Source organism: Argiope bruennichi, chromosome 6 (genome assembly GCF_947563725.1).
Source record: "Argiope bruennichi chromosome 6, qqArgBrue1.1, whole genome shotgun sequence".
NCBI classification, from domain to species: Eukaryota; Metazoa; Arthropoda; class Arachnida; order Araneae; family Araneidae; genus Argiope; species Argiope bruennichi.
Genome location: NC_079156.1, coordinates 129,933,363 through 129,951,675, shown reverse-complemented (window position 1 = coordinate 129,951,675; position 18,313 = coordinate 129,933,363). Strand labels below are relative to the sequence as shown.

Sequence of the window (18,313 nt, the reverse complement as noted above, 5' to 3'; positions counted from 1 at the left end):
AATTTAAATCAAGTTCAGAATCCGTTGTCAACAATCAGAACATAATGCGCATGCGTGAATTTTCAACGCCAGTTACGGTAACGCAAATGCGTGAATTTTTCTACGCCAGTTGGGGTAACGCTATGCAGATTAGACGTTTTTAATTTCCTTTATTCTGTGTTATTTTAATTCAAAAGTACTTCAGAATGAAACTGAAAGATCGATAAATTAATAATGTGTAATTTTAAATGCATGAAACTTTAAGAAAATAAACCGAATCGTTTGCAATAATCGGCCGAAAAATATTAACCCTAGCCTCATTAGTGTGGGGAAAAAAACCGAAGCCTTGCTCAATTGACGGTGGGGAAAATGAAAAGATTTTTTTTGGCGGGAAAGTTAGTTTTTAATTAATAATCAAAATTCTAATTAAAAATTCCAAAAAAGGGACCCCAGGTGCACATTCCCGAGCTCCATGGTATACATGTACCAAATTTGGTAGCTGTAGGTCAAACGGTCTGGCCTGTTGAGCTCCAACATCCCCCCCACACACACATTGAGCTTTATTATAAGTATAGATTACATAGATTGGCCTTTAATGTTGAAGACCAATTCAGTAAAAATCCAACGGAGTAAAATTTATTTCATGAATATCAATAAATATTTTATATTAATCGAATGCCAATTCTAAAACTTTCTCTCGAAATACAAAAAAAAAAAAAAAAAAAAGTTAAAAATAGAAATCTTAGTGCAAATTTATCAAATCATCAGATGAATCAACAAAAATCACAATATATTAAAACAATTGTTTTTCAGATAAGTATTGCATTATTTTCAATGAAGGGCAGGAATACATATATGATTCATCAGAATTCATTGAAATCTATGCTCAAAAAAGACATCTGATTGATTCCACCCAAAATGAGGAGAACGTCTTTATTACACTTGCTTGCGCATACAAGCTGATGAAGGATTTCTCTAAAAAGTAACGCAATCATCTGGTACATTATGCGCCATAAATCGAAATCATCTGGATTTTTACAAAACTAAAATAGCAAAGTATAAAAAACAAGGCATTTAGATTGAAATCAAATTCTTTTAATGAAAAAATAAAAAAGTCTGCATCTTTCAGAGTATCCAGCAATGGCTTATAAACAGACGGTGTCCGTTGTTTTTATTTAAAACATCCAATCACAGTTCATCCGGAAATACAATGTACTTTAGCTTACAAACTGATCTAACCAATAATGTTGCACCTCTTGGTCCGACCTTTTGGTAGCCATATCCTATATCCTCTTCTACTTGCTGTATAACCCATAAATATTCCAATCTTAGCTTTGTGTTGCAATTTATTCCTATAAGCTTTTAGTATCCACTATCCTGTAGCAAAGTTCTGACTGCATCTATACTAGATCTATTAAATCATTCTGAGATACCATTTAATTCTGGTGTAAAAATAGTTCTTCGTTCACTTTTAATACCAAGCTCTCTTAGGAATTTTTCAAATTCTTGATGGCAGAACACCATGCCGTTATCTGTTCTAACACTTTTAAGTTTCAAACCCAATTCTCTTTCTACCCTAGATAAGTATTTTCTAAAAACTGTAATGACTTCGTTTTTATTCTTAAAAGTAAATATATCCACTTTCTTAGAGAAATCATCAATTATCGATAAAAAATAATTACTTCCTCCCAAAGAATTTACAGGTGCTGGTTCCCGTAAGTCCATATGCACCTTTTCCAAAACAGATATTGTTTCCCTTTTATAAACAACATTCTTTAGTGAAGTACTAGTTGCTTTGCTTAGATTACAAGCAATGCAAGGCTCATATTTCGTTTCAACATTTACGTGCTCTAACACTTTAACAGAATGATTTTTACTCATATCCTTAATCATAGGAACATTAACATGACATAATCTTCTATGTATTACATCTAAATCTACACTAGTATGCCTTACATTTTCTAATAAAGAATAACCATATACTACATTTCTTGCCGAAATACAGAAAAGAAATATTCATTATTAGAATGATATACCCGCATAACATCATTACACCAATTAATTTTTAAACCGGCAAGATCCATTTTTGCTCCACTAATTAGATTTCTCCTCATGTTGGGAGCATACAAAACATCTTTATCGTTATATGCACATTACCTTTAATATCTTTAATACAAAAATCAATATCACCTACCCCTTTAACTTCACATGTGTGCTTCACATCAGCCAATAATGTTTTATTGGGGGAAAGTTCTCTGAAGTTCTTGAACCAATCTCGCTCACAACAAAAATGAGAAGTAGAAGCTGAATCTACCAGGAACTGCTCCGAATTCTTCGATACTGCAAAAACTTCAGTTGTGTATGTTCCAAAATTTTATAGGAATATATTGCAACTCAAAAGTTAAGATTGGAATATTTATGAGTTATGCAGTATGTAGGAGAGGATATAGGGTATGCTTACCAAAAGAAGGAAAAATTGAAGAAAGTATTATGTTAAAATGGATGAAACAAAAAACGGGGTTCAAACTTTATTTGGTAAAATTGAAAGGTATGATAATGCTTGGTATCAATTGAATCGAACTTTGAAACACGATAGTTATACGAAGTTAGAGGATGATAAAACTTTTTTACCGGAAACTTTGCCCTTGTTAGATATTTCAACTTGGGAAAGATTAGAAAAACCTAGAAATAAAAGCAAGAGAGTAGACGTATACTATTATCCACCTCGTAAAGAACGACTTGGATCATTAAACGATGCTAAAAGATATTGCGAGAAAAACAATTTAGCATTTGATCCAGATCAGTTTGAGTTTAAACCAAAGACAGTAAATACGCGTTTTGAACAAAAATCAGATAGTGAGGAAGAAACTAATTAGGATTCTCTAGATGAAGTGAACTGTATAGATGATATTTTTCAACATGAGATATACATGTGAAATTACAAAAACGTATGCAGAAACTCAAAATTCTCCAAATAAAAATAAATGGGATGGGGCTATATCGGAGGAAATTGAAATGATGCACAGTAGAAAGGTCTGGGATCTAGTCGAGCCAAATTCTAATATGAAAGATTTAAGTAGTAGGTGGGTATCTAATATTAAGCATGACGAGAAAAATAACGTGAGGAAATACAAAATCGAGACTAGTTGAACAAGGGTTGAAGCAAAGACCTGGTGCTGATTTTACTGAAGTTTTTGCACCACTTGTGAATTTTGATGTAGTAAAATTTTTATTTGTTTTGTTAGTATGTATTTTAGCCTGGAACCACTCTCAAATAGATGTCAAAGCCTCCTATCTATATGGAAAACTTGATACTCTTGTTTATATGCAGCATCCAGAAGGATTTGTTGTGAAAGGATGCGAAATCATGTTTGGATGTCAAGGATCATGTTGGCCGGCTGCATGAGAGTATTTATGGTTTACATCAAAGTGGAAGATAGTGGAATATAGAATTAAATAAAATTTTAATAAAACTTGGTTTTCAGCAAAATGAGCTACGTAATGGTTTATATACTGAAACTGATTGTATTCTATTAGTGTATGTAGATGATAGAGTTGTTTACAGCAAATCGCGAAGAGTTCTTGAAAATTTAATTTCAGATTTGAAAAGAAAATTAGAAATAACCAAATTAAGACCAGTTAAATACATTCTGGGTGTAAGTTTTGAGCAAGCAGGGAATTGCGTGTATTTGCATCAAAATACGTATAAAAATAAACTTATGATAAGATTAAAACATTTACATAAAAGGCGAGTTTCATTACCTTTGAAAGTAGGTTGTATTTTACCAGATAGAGGTGTAAAAGAAAATGAGATAGAGGAAACGCAACTGTTGAGACAATTTCCGTACAGAACTCTAAGTGGATGCTTATACTTTATTGCGAATAGATCCAGGCCGGACATTGAATTGGCTGTAAACACTGTGTCACAATTTTGGATATACTTATCATCAATGGAATGTCGTAGTTGCTATATTAAATTATGTGTTTGAAACTAGACACTATAAGATAAATTTGTCATATACTAGAAGTAATATATTAACTATGTATTCAAATTCTAATTGAGGATACAAGTTAAATGATATATACTCAACTAGTGGCTATATAATGTTTTTTTGGAAATGTAGCTATAGTTTGGAAGTCTCAAAAACAAAAATGTATTGTTTTAAGCTCAGTGGAAGCAGAATTTATAGTTTCAACTGAGAGTGTAAAATGTATTATTTGGTATTCAAGAATTCTAAAGGAACTTAATTTAATTGATTTTGAGATTCCTGAAGTATATTGCGACAACCAAGCTGCCATTCATTTTTCTAAAAATAATGTTGAGATTAATGAAACGAAACATATTGATATTAAATATACATTTATTCGGAAATTATTATCTAAAAATGAATTTTACCTTAAATATTTAAATTATAAGAGAAATTTGGCTGATTTCTTAACAAAATTTCTTGTGAAAGAGAAACTTTATTCTTTAATAAAGCATATATTTAATATGGATTCTGTGACCGATGGGGCCGAATGTTGCATATTCAAAACAAGCAGAGGTCGGTCCCAGAGGAGAAGTAATATTGGTTAGATCAGTTTGTAAGCGGAAGTACGTTGTATTTCCGGATGAACTGTGATTGGATGTTTTAAATTAAAAGAACGGACTCCGTTGCTGTATACTCTGCAAGATGCAGACATTTTTATTTTTTCATTGAAAGAATTTGATTTTAATCTACATGCCTGGTTTTTTATACTCTGTTATTTCTGTTTTGAAAAACTCCAACAGATTTCTATTTATGTCGTACAATGTACCAGAAGTTTGCGTCATTCCTTAGTGAAATGAGTCAACAACTTGTGTGCGTATAGCAAATGTAGTCGAGAACTTTTACTTATTTTGCGTGGAATCAATCGGATGTCTTTTTCGACCATGCATTTCAATTAATATTGCACAACGTACCAGAAGATTGCGTCACTTTTTAGAGAAATCCTTCATCAGCTTGTATGCGCAAGCAAGTGTAATAAAGAAATTCTCCTCATTTTGGGTGGAATCAATCAGATCTCTTTTTCGAGCATAGATTTCAATGAATTTTGATGAATCATATATGTATTCCTGCCCTTCAATAAAAATAATATAAATATGCATTTCAACACGGAATGCATGTTCTGGATTGCTGCGGGTATTCAGAATTATTATGACCAATAGAGCTTGGATGCTCAGTGCTTTACAGTGTCACTCACCACTGTTATCAAAAACTCTGGATCGGGAGATATAACTATTTTTTATAATAATGGGAGTTTATTTTTGCGTTTATTTCCTATTAACGACCGGCGCTTCAACCTAGGAGAGTCCGCATTTGAATTCCGTTGGTAAGTCGGCAACCTTCCATTTCTGTTTTATTCATGTAAAAAATAAACTCTTAGTCCCAATCTCCAAAACGATTTTCGACGCATTCACCAGAATTTGAAATCAATACGTCTGCATTTTGATTTATTCTCTCTTGGATTGATTTTTGAAGTTATAAGAGTATTCTTATTTCTATTTAAAACTATAATTAAAAATCATATAATGCTTATCCAAAAAATTATTTTTTTAATATATTATGATTTTTATTGATTTATCTAATGATTTGATAAATTTGCACAAAGATTTCGATTTTTAACTTTTTTTTCTATATTCCTAGAGAAAGTTATAGAATTGGAATATCGATTATCAGCCACTTTATCTTGATTTTTATAAAGAGTCAAAAGAATTATAGAGAAATGTACTTCCAAATAATTTAATTTCGGGAAGTTTATGTGCAAACAAATGTATTTTTATTTTTAATATAAAATATTTATTGATATTCATTAAATAATTTTTACCGATTAGGATTTTTACTGAATTGGTTTTCAACATTAATTTCAACATTAATGACCAATCTATGTAATAAGGAATAAGTTTCAGGCATTAGGAAGCAAAGACGTTGTTGCTTACTAATGGGTGCATATTTTTGACCACGTCAATTCTTCTGGACTTGGATAATTATTCAAGGAATTTCCACGTACAGGATCATATGAAACTTTTGTAATAAATGTCTAATTTCCTTAGGAGAATGCTAAAATTTGCTCATTTGTGGCATAAAACAGAAATTCTGAATAATATTTCCAGGAGGAGCTACGAGGATGATATTATAAATGCTCTTTAAACCAAAATGTAGATTGTAGGTAAACTAAGATGCTGAAAGAAAACTTGTTCCACCTATTCGATTACAAGTAAACTGGATCCCTTGAAACGTACAGTATTCGGATAGTAAAAAGGGGTTCATGGCTTTAGCGTCTCATGGCTTTAGCGTGTGAAGTATATCAAATTTTCAATCAAATCTGTCAGTTAATCTACTGTTCATCAATCTAATATATATATATATATATATATATATATATATATATATATATATATATATATATATATATATATATATAAATGAATAAAAAAAGGTGAGAAAATTAGATAAATGAAATTTTTTACATGATCTTGTGAACAAAGAGAGAGTTATGAGTCAAATTTCGTTTAATAAGTTGCATGAATTCGCCCACGCATGCTCTGTAGTAGGATTATGTGTCCGAGAAGTACAGTAAGAGATAAATGATCGCTTTTCTTGAATCCAAAACTCTTAATGTAAAATTAAGAATATGAATTAATTATAACTAACGACACCCACTTTGAAAATAAAACTAATCATGGTTTGGTGCAATGAAGCACGGTCAGAAGACGATGGCGTCAATTGAACAGGTAGCCCCTATCGAAACTTTCGCACCAGAGTGGCAGGAGGATTCATGGATTGGTCGGAATTAACTTGCATCAAATCCCTTTTCTCCCAGAAAGCCCTTCGGGGCCGAAGCCGAGACCTTACCACAAAGTAGCTGTGACCATTCATTAAGGAGCTAAATACATATTCAGGGGTGCACCACCAAGATCGCACGATTAAATATCTTCTGCAAGGTGTTCACTCTGTAAAAGTTTTAACAAAAATTATTCCATTCTCTTTGGAATAAATGAAAGGGTTGATTTCCAATGTGCGATAACTGGAAACTTCTTTTCTAATAATTAAAAATAGCGGTTTATTTAAAACTAGCCATGAGCTGCCATTAAGAGTTAGGGATATTGTTCGCTTGAATTTTGCAGTATAGAACACGGAGACATGTATTTGATACATAGGAAATTACTACACAAATAAAAGAAAACAGATTAGTTTTTGCTGTTTATTAGACCAACATTATTTTATGCAGGATAATATATTATTTATTTTCATGCACATAATTTTTCTCTCTTCGTTTAATTACCTGAAATGGAAAGGAAGAATGTTAGTTTCATTGAAATTTAAAGAAGAAAAAAAAAACTCATTATTTAAAAAATAAAATTCGTTTCAAAGCTGATAAGAGTATTTTCAAATCATACGTTAACCATATTATCATGTTTATGAACTCATAATACACATTAACCGAAAAAAAATTCGTTTTATAAGCCTGCTGTAATTTTTGTATAAAAAAACAATGGTTTCATTCAAAAATCTGTTTTCCTGCCAGCAATTCTATAAAGTTGGAAAAAGTGCAAAAACAAAAAGAATAAATAAACTGTTGTTTATATAATGAAACCAAACTAAGGTGATTCAGGATTGCACCCGATGTCAGAAAACAAAGGGAGTTGATCACAGTTTTTTAATGATGTGGGTTGGCTACTTCTGTTGAAGAAAAGACATAACATGTCCAACTTACGAAGATGAAGTTCAACGTAAAATGTCCCAATGTAGATGCACATAAAAACGCATTCATTGCATCATGCCTAAAGCTTTTAATATTTTAATCTTTTACCACGAAATTTATGGAGACTAAAGATGAATTGTTTTCAATTCTGTTCAATTCTAGATGTAACCACATGCGCGAATAAATCATTAAACTGAGAGCCTAAATTTTTAACTGATATTTAAAATTGGAAAGTTGGGAAAAGTAAAAAGAAAAAAAAAATGTTAAGTTCCAAACATAAAACTATAGCTATAGGATCATTTTCCTCTAATATTTTACAATCAAGCACTAAATGGATAGAGATTAGTTATTTTAGTCCACAAAGCAAGTATTCTATTCTGAAATTCTAAATTAATTTATTTTCATTGAAATGTAAACCCGAACAGCAATTGAAAACTCTAAACTTTTTTCTTGGTATTTCGGAATCTATTTCGGCCTTTGCAGACACGAAAAATATTGAGGATATGGAAACGATTTTTTCTTCTGCTGGAAGCATCTCAGAATGATATTGTTTTACCTTTCCCTCCTTTTCGGATGCCTTTTTTTGAATGACAGAAAAGAAAATGCTATCTCGAATACTGTACTTGACATTCCTTCAGGGTTGAAACGCTTTCAAGTATTAACTCAGTAGACGTTGCTATGAATGGCCTTATAATAAACAAAACAATTATATTCTGTTAAAATTCAGAATCAAATTTGAAACAAGATTGTTGCGACTGTGACTTAAAAATTAACCTTCTAAAACTTTACAACGGTATTTTAATATTTACAATTACTGCCCAAAACTTTATTCATACACAAAAACAATTTAATACTTTTTCGCTATAAATATGCTCTTAAAACCCCTCATATTTCGATAAATTGTTTGTTTAAATTCTATTTAATATTCGGAAAACTTTATTTTACGTGTTTTTTAAGTTTCTTTTCTTAAGTGTCATTGTCCAAGAGATAATTACATTGCTTTCATTTAAATATTGTGATTTTAACTGTTTTGAACAAATTTTACATAAATTTATATCAGATTGGCAATTTTGTAACATATAAAAATATCATTTTTTGGATAATATTCAACCCTTAAATGCTTTCATACTCAATGCATTACGAAGTAAAAACATTAAAATTTAAGAAGCAAAATGAAATCATCGAAATAATGGAACTTACTTTAGCGGTTTCCACAATTGCCCTTGTAACGACGGCGTGCGAATTTCTTGAAACGGAAAGGGATTCGAAGCCGAATAGCAGGATAATTTTGGTTTCCACAGATTCAAACAACGCCGCCGCTACCACAACGTTAGTCATAAGTGCATACACATCTCCTCTAAAGATGAACAATGAAATAATAAAAATCAAATATATAATTTTTGAAATTTCGTAGCTGTTTATTAGAGACATTGCAATTGTCGCCAAGCTGAAACGATTGTTCTCTACACAAAATTTCATTTTGGCGACAATTAGTTTTATGTCTGGTTATAAATGTTAAATCCTAACGGGAGAGCTGCGGATTAGATGTTATAATTGATATCGTATCTCTTTCGAGTTCTGTAAGAAAATAATGTTTTTGTTTTCAAACCTGTAGTTTTAAGAAATTAAAATTTACTGAAAACTATATTTTTGGAGGCGATATCTATCCAAATGTACTGTTTATTCTACTTTCGTAGGATCCAACGGAATTTATACCCTAAAGACACCAAGATAGATGAAAATATGACCATTTGCGGAATACATTATTTTTTGCTCATAGAGATAGAGATTGTTGAATTTATGAAATACTTTATTATCATGTCATCTACGCAAGCAAGGGGCTAAAGTAGATCCTTTTATATGGGTATGTTGTTATGTCCGTGATAGTGACGATCGTATGAAATTAATAACCATTAGGCAAACGTAGCCGTCATGTACCGGACGGCCGCATATTCATGTAGACATGTCTGGTTAATGGTCCATGAAGAGAGAAAAACATTTGGAGCAAATTACAAAATAGGCTGATATGAGAAGTCGTATGATTTATATGATATATATGATTTATATGATTATTTAGCTAAAGGTATGATTTATTTTGGGTTCTGATTTATAGGTTTTATGACAGAGGATAACGAAAATTTACAAAAAAGCTTTAAGGAACCAAAGCATTTACAAAGCTAGATGACGAATCACTCTTTAAACGAGCTTTATGTTCGTCTTGAATAGCATACGGAACTCATAATCAGAAACAAGCATTATTCTTAAAAGTGGAACCGTTTTCAGAAATTTCCTGCAACAAATGAATTGTTGATTTTTCTTTCTTTCTTTCTTTTTTTTTCTTTTGATATTGTATCATTTAGAAAAAAAGCATAATTTTTTAAAAATTTTTTTTTAACTTTCTGTGTTTTTTGGAAAAGATGACTAAGAAATTATGTTTTGAAAAAATTAACCGTAATTTTTCATTGATGTATTCTTAATTATATATAAAAATACTTAATTCTAAGAAATAAATATAAGAAAACAAATGATTTCAAAGAAACATATCAAAAATTAATAATTTGGAAGACCTAAGAAGTGGAATACAATATAAAGTCATAAATAAAATATTAATATTCGAATATATTTACATTTCAACTTTAATTATGATTAATCTGATTGGAAATTAGTCTTTTTTTTTCAGAGTAAACACGCAGTGTGTTCCAAATATTTGAAAATTCCATGTAATTTGTGTTTTCCTCCTTTTTTGTTATATGGCAATTAGACCAGCGCCATTTCTTCAAATGCCTGCCCGCGGCTCTCTCTGATTATTCAGAATTCCGCTTCACGGAAACACGATGCAGATTTTCATTTTTCTGTCATGACTCCACGCCAGGTTTTTCATAATGGCTGGCTCATTTCATTTTATTCTTGGATGCATTTCTTTTTCTGTTACCACTTTCTGTAGTACGCTAAAAAAAACAGTTTATCATGAAATGAATCTAGAATAAATATATATTTACCCGACTGGGTGGAGGAGGAAGCGGATGCGGTTGCGGAACATTCGGATGTGGAATCGGATACACACTTTGTGGATGGGGATACCAATTAGGTGGTACAATGTAAGCAGGGGGTGGAACTGGAATAGGGTGACCAGGTGGATGTGGTATCCATCCAGGAGGACATGTGATGATTGGTGGCGTCATAATAGGGGGAATGGCATGTGGCCACGGGACTGGTAGTCTCGGGAACGAAGGCCACGGGATTGGTATAGTCGGGCCCGGTGGACTCGGGCCTGGTGGCTTAGGGGCTGGTGGTATCTGACCTGGTGGTTTTGGGGAGGGCCTTCCAGTTCCAGGTCCGGGGATAGGAATAATCACTATGCCTTTAATACAACCACTTGGGCGCTTGCCGTTTCCCATCCGGTCCCCTGGATAGTCTGCATAATCATCATCTGGATAACCGTAACCGTAACCGTAACCGTAACCGTCGTCGTCATCATACCCTCTGCAGTTACATCGATACGTCAAGGACGAGCCGCCATCTTCTTTCACAGGAGCGGCTCTTGTCCACTGCGTCAAAACCAAGAGTAAAAATACCTGAAAAATAAACATCAAAAGATACATTTTCAAATTTGAAATCAGTAATTCCAAAACTTTTATGATTGAAGATTATGGATAAATGATGTATTTAAATAATACATTACATTTCAAATTTCAGAATTTTTGCGAAATTTGAAATGTTTAAAGTATTTATTCCCAACTGCCCCAATGTAATGTATTTTCTATATTTTCATAAAATATATAGATTTTCATGGAATATCGCATTAAAAAATTAAAATAGAATGTACAGAATTATCTATTTTTCTAAGTGGCTCGAAAGGTGAAAGAAAAAAGAACCCATCACTTATAACGTTGATTTTAAAAATCCTAGACACGATCAAAATAATTCATGCGATAGACAAAACTTTACAAATGACCGGCAATATAATAGAAATCGCATTCTGTGGAATCATAATTCGTCAAAAACTCATGAATATTTAGCAAAAGTTGTCGAGAAAAAAATGTGAAGATTGCAATGGTAAACATATTTTAGAATTTTGTGAGGGTTTAACAATAGATGAAAAAAAAAAGGATATTTTAAGAAAGCAGGGTCGCCGTGTCGTATGTCTAAAACAAAATCATCGAATTAAATTCTGTAGAAAAAGAGATATGTGTGAAAATTTTAACAAGAAGCATAACCGATCGCTCTGTTATCAATTGGAAAACAAAACTATTAACGCAGAGAATAAAATTGTATCCGCAGTTTCCCATTGCAATTATAATATAAAAAGAATAATGAACCGGAATGTCGAGTTTAAATATTGAAATTGAAGCATTAGAAACTGAACAAATAACTGCAACTTATTTACCTGCTCCTAATGAAAATATTCCGAAGTTAAACAAACATCTAAAAGGATTACAGCTTGCTGATTGATATGAATTTAGAAATAACAAAATTGTGCTTTTAGTGGGTGCTGATTACTATTATGATATATTTACTAGTAGAATAAAAAGGTAAAATGATAAGCTTGTAGCCACTGAAACTTTATTTGGTCGATGCCTCCAAGGAAAAATCGACATCACAAATCAAATATTGGAAATGAAAATTATAGCAGAAGAAAAAATGATATCGGATTAATTAAAAAAATTTGGGGTATTAGAAATCTTAAGCTTTGAGACTGATACCGATGAAAATATTTTTGACGTTGCAATTATGCAGGAATTTGAATCAGGAATTACTTTCTCTAAGGACAGATACAACGTAAAACTCCCGTGGAAACCTGGTTTGAAGGAACAGTTACACGATAATCGTGAAGTTGCTCAAAAAATGCTTTTAGGTTTAAAAACAAAATTTCTCAATGGCCCCTTGCTTTTCATTGAATACAAAACTATTCTGGATGAGTATCTAAAGGAGGACCTTTTTGAAAAAGTTACGCGTGGGTTGAACAAAAAGACGAACGAACCAACATTTTATTTGCCTCATAGTACAGTGATTCGTAAGGATAAGACGACAAGTAGATGACGTACCGTTGCTGTTGCCTCTTGACATGGTAAAGGAGAACCATTCTTGAACGATTGTTTACATATTTTATTAAATTTAAACACTGAGAATTTTCTTCTTTTGATTAGATTTAGTGAAATTCCTATAGAATTTACTGCTGACATAAAGCAGGCATTCCTCCAAATAGAAATTAATGAAGAGGATCGTGATGCGACCAGATTTTTTTGGCAGAAGGAACCAGATGGCTCTGAAGAAGGATATAATTTGATGATACATAGAATGACCCATTTTTTTTCGGGGTAAGTTCAAGTATATTCCTCCTCACTGCAACAATCAAGCAACACTTGAAAAAGTATGTTGATAACTTTACTGAAACTTTTGCAATTTTAAAGAATTCTTTATATGTCGCTGATTAAATTAGTGGTCGACAAAATATAGAAGCATTAAAAACAAGTTTAGAAAATGTTAAGATTTTTAAGGACGCAAGTATTAAGAAAGTGGCAGACTTATTCATTTGAGTTGCGTGGTCGATGGATAGATATCGGAATGGACATTGGTCAATCCATTCAGCCTAAAGCGAGACTTGAATGCCTTCTGAGGCACTAGGAGTTGTATGTAATTCTGATCATGATTATTTCATTTTGATGATGAAAGTTTAATACAATTTCTCTCAAAACGAATGAACACTAAACGAAACATCTTGCAAGCTGCAGGGAGTATTTTTGACCCTGTAGATTGTATAGGACCATTTATATTTACATTAAAGATCTTAATAAAAGAACTGTGGTGTTTGGGTTTGGACTTTTCCCAATGGAATTAGACACTGATTGCAATGAATGGTGTGAGGAAGTTCTAGAACTGAATACTTTCAATATACCCCGTTACTATTTTGGAGATGCTCATTCCACTGAAATGGATAACATTCAAATGCACTGTTTTTCTTATGCCTCTAAGAAAGCTTATGGAGCTGTTGTGCATTTTCGAGTAGCATTAAAGGGCGGAAAGGGTTTTACTAGTCTTTTAGCATCAAAGTGCAGAGTGTTTCCATTAAAAACTATTTCGAATCCTCGTTAAGACTTGAGTAAAATAGACTTGAGTTAATGAGTGCTGTCTTGGTAAAAAGATTGTGTAATAAAATCCCTAAAATATCCAATAACTCATTACTTCTGGAACGATTCGTCTATAACTTATTTTTGGATCACGGGCGCTCCTAGCAGATTTAAACCATTTGTGAAAAATAGAATTCAAGAGATCCAAAGATTTTCTGACCCAAAAGAATGGCGTCATTGTCCTGGAAAAGATAATCCAGCCGATTTGATACCGAGAGGTATGTCGGCAGCCAAACTTCGAGATAGTGATTTTTGGTGGCATGGTCTTGATTGGTTAGCACAGAATGAACACTCTTGGCCCATATCTTTGGAACTGTCAAAACTGCTAGATAATGAAAACATAGAAAATTACAAGCTTTGTAGAAGAGCTGCTTTAACTTCAATAGCTGTAGAGAGCCCATCAGAGAATGATTTAATTAAAAAATATTTTTCATTTGATAAATTAGTTAGAATCACTGCATGTTGATTAAGATTTGTTAATAACAGTAAAATTAATATGACCAATAGAAATAAAGATTATTTAAGTGCTATCGAAATACAAAATGCTAGAAAGATGTTAGTAACAATCTGAATTTTAGTCTGAAATAAAGTGTTTACAATTAAATCATCAAATTCTGAAGAATAGTAAAATTTCATATCCAAATCCATTTCTTGACAAAGATGTGCTGCTACGACTTGGGGGGGGGGAGATTAAAATTTTCAAATCTGTCAGATAACCAGAAACATCAATTGCTTTTACCTAAGCCGCATCATTTCACAGATTTGATCAAAGAAACATTTTCACAAAATATCTTTACATTCAGGCACGCAGACGACACTTTTCCTTATTCGCCAATCATACTGGATACCTTCTGAACAAGATCGATTCAGAGGTACGATAAATAGGTGCTTCACTTGTTTTAAAGCTAGAAGTCAAACTATTAACCAAATGATGGCTACCTGTCCAGGGACCGAGTCATCCCATCTCTACCATTTGAAAAGCTGGGACTCGATTTCGTTGGTCCCATAATTACTAAACCTAATCTGCAAAGATCTAAAGTGATTTTAAAATCATACATTGAAATTTTCCTATGTTTTAATGGAAGGGCTATCCATTTTGAAGTAGTGTCTGATTTGACTACTAAGAGTTTTTTAGCTTGTCTTAGGAGATTCATTGCTAGGCGGTTGAAACTCTCAATCATATGGAGTGATAATGCCACTAATTTTAAGGGTGCAAAAAATATTTTCGATTCCGTACTGAAAGCATGCAAATCGGATTCCGTGCAAAGATTTTGTGCCAAAGAAGGTATCGTGTGAAACTTCATACATCCAGCATCTCCTCACTTGGGTGGATTATGGAAGGCCGAAATTGGAAATATGAAACGGATTCTGTTCAAGGTTACTAAATCAGCAGTGTTGACTTTTGAAGGGCTTACTATGCTGGCGACACAGATTGAAGCAGTTTTGAATTCAAGAGCATTGTGTCCTGTATTTGCCGATCCAGCTGATTTTCAATATTTGACTCCTGACCATTTTTTGGTGGAAGCACCACTCTTGTCAATACCAGAACCTAGTTATTCCTTGACTAACAATTCTTTATCTTCTAGATGGTCTCTTATCCTTTCTCTTAGATCCAAATTTTGGGAAAGATGGAGCCAAGAATAGCTCAACGCTTTGCAGTCTCGAGCTAAATGGAAACTAACCTCAACTGCACATCAAACCTCGACAATTGGCACTCCTGAATGATAATAGTAAGAGCCCATGGAATGGAACTTGGCCCGAATTGAAAGGTTACATCCTGGAGCAGATGGACTAGTCTGTTTCGCAGACATCAGAATCCTTAAAAGAATTTTTCGGCGAAGTATCAACAGACTCTGTCCACTCCCTTTTGAAGAAGGTGTTGGACAACTCTCCAACGAAGGCCGGAATGTTCCATCTGAGAGATGCCTTGCCCCTATTCCAGTTGTAGTCATCAGGAAACCGGCGCATGCGCAGTTCCAGTAGAACTTTTATACGTTTAATTTTTTATACTTAGCGATTCAGAATTTGTAATGTCTAATTAGAGATGTAACATAGAACGATGTATCTTTGTGTTCGTGTTGGTTATTTCGTGTTCGTCAATAAATGTTATTCTGCGCTTTATGATATCTCCGACTCATTGAAAGCTAGAAATTGATTTCAGATGTTAGATGTTAGAAAATTAAAACCACATAATAGAATTAGAATGGCGCGATTACATTTAGATTTATTTGATTGAAAGCATTGGCGCCATATACATCAACCACAGACGAAGGCACTGGATCACCTGGGCTGTATAACCAAATATGATGATGATGCTGAGTATATACAAAACTGCAATAACGAATGTGTTTTCGTGATGAAGGAGTTTTCATTATGTCTAAACATCTTTTGTGAAGGTGCATGAATTCAGCAAGGATGCTACTGGAGTTTTATGGCTTAGTAAGTTCCCTACTAAAGCTGAAATTCAAATTGCTATTGGATTAGTAAAAATTTTAAAGAGTAATAAAAAAACCTTAAAAGTAACTGCTTAAGGTCACAGAAATAGTATTTGTTACATGATAACTAAAATTTGAAAATGCTTTTTCGAAAATTCATCGAGATTAAGCACCTAGAAACGACTCATTTGAAATATTACTACTCTATGTTTATTTCTACTCATAACAAAGACGGACCTGGAAGTATGTTGGCGTTCTACAGAACCGGACTACTTGAAGTGCAGTTAATGAATTTGGTGCCTTTTCTAATTATGGAAATGTAACTACAGATTTTTTTTTGAAATATAAATTAAAATTTAATATAAAAATATCAAAGCTGAAATGCGGCGATATTTCGCTATAACTTCCGAAAATATTATGTTACAAAAATTCATTTACATTCATTTAACTTTTTAAAAAGGAATTAAATAACGATACAAATTTAAGTATTAACTAATGGACACTAAGTTTTATAAATTTAAATAACTTTTGCCTAAATTTTCGAACAAAGGAAATTATATTTATTATATTAGCATTTCTCAGTCAAACATAAATCTAGAAAAGTCTTTTTTTTTTCACTTAATGTATTTTTAGTGTATTCAGTGGTCGTTTACTTTTAGAATGAACTGTATTAAAAATTCAAGGTAAAAATGAAAGCGATTAAATTTAATTATTTTTTTCTTCATTAGTTATACTCTTTAAAATTATTACTGATGCCGATAAATACCCAATAATTGTTGCTGAAGTGGCGCGTATTCCTCGTTCTGCTGGTAGAAAACGCTAAAAAGACAACGCAAATTACTGCAGCAACTTTTCCCGCACATGACTATTAAAGTTTTATATCTTGGTTGAAATAGGATAAAAATGCATTGATAAATTAATGTCAATGAAATGTAATTATTTGAGTAATGTTCAATGAAACGAATTTCAAATCTGATAATAGAATAAAAATTACAAGAGTGAAAGGAAATGTGCATTATACTGTGAAGAATAATTATTTGAATGGTGAAGTCAACAATTCCGCTGAGTTTTCTTAAAATGAAGTAAGTTTCTCGATTATCTGGCTTGAAAGAAATTTATAAGGAAGTGTTTTTGCCCATTTCAATGTCAGTGTATGAAGAGACTATAATAAATAGTCACGACTCTACGTAATATAAAAATTCAGTTAACAGACGTGCAAAAAAGTATGCGATACAAAGTAGTATCATTTTTTAAATAACATTTGTTCGAAGAAAGTTGCATATAATTGCATCACAGTAAATATCGTTATATTTGAAGGATTCACTACATAAATTTCACATGCGATTAACCTAATATAGAACTTAATCCATAGGAATTGAAACCCCGAAAAAAGAACATGACATAGACCCCGAACATAATTTGAAATAGGAATTTAAAACCCGAATTTAAACCCGAACTCATAAAAGCTGAATGATGCATAACATTATTATAAACAAAAGATGCATAAAATCTCCCTAAATGAAGTATTAAAAAAACTTTCCAGTAAAAATTTAAAACAAATTACATAGTAAATTTATCAATAACAGAATTATATTTTCGTGGATACGATTTTCAAGGAATATCGCTATTAACTTTAAACTAAAAAAATGATCAGTACAGTGAAAAGATCGATATCTTCACAAAGAGATGCACTTACCAGAGTCTTCATCCTCTCCTAAGTTTCAGAAGATTACCGAAGAAACACTCTGTAAGCATGCCTTTTATACTGAGCAACATCCTCTTAAATTCAGTGAAAAACCGTTTTCGCAAACCTGCAAGAGATGCGATTTCTTTTTCTTGGCCTTCATACAAATCTTTAAATGCCGAAGATTATTGTTATCAAAAATCCTTATCAGTTTTCGAAAGAGGCGCGACTAAGCTTGAAATGATTAACTGCAGATTTCTAAACAATCAAAAGTGAACGGAGTGTGGAAAACCATTTCCTCATTAATTGCCTTTCAGCGTTTTGAAAATGCATTTTAATCATCTGTTTTCAGGAGAATTGCT

The 18,313-nt window shown here is 32.4% G+C and overlaps 1 protein-coding gene across 1 annotated transcript; it reads right to left on the bottom strand.

The window, feature by feature from the left end:
* Positions 1-7,201: 7,201 nt before the first annotated feature.
* Positions 7,202-18,049, bottom strand: LOC129972960 (uncharacterized). The gene is made up of 4 exons (XM_056087287.1): positions 17,964-18,049; positions 10,704-11,279; positions 8,905-9,061; positions 7,202-7,284 (listed from the first exon to the last, which is right to left on the bottom strand). The coding sequence occupies exons 1-3, from the start codon at positions 17,973-17,975 to the stop codon at positions 9,035-9,037; spliced, it is 615 nt and encodes a 204-aa protein (XP_055943262.1). The 5' UTR covers positions 17,976-18,049; the 3' UTR covers positions 7,202-7,284; positions 8,905-9,034.
* Between the last annotated feature and the right edge of the window lie 264 nt (positions 18,050-18,313).

Excerpts from the sequence above, each read along its gene's own strand:
- LOC129972960 (XM_056087287.1), bottom strand. Across the intron at positions 9,062-10,703 it reads TTCCTCCTCCACCCAGTCGG|AGGAGATGTGTATGCACTTA; the intron begins GTAAATATATAT and ends GTTCATCTTTAG.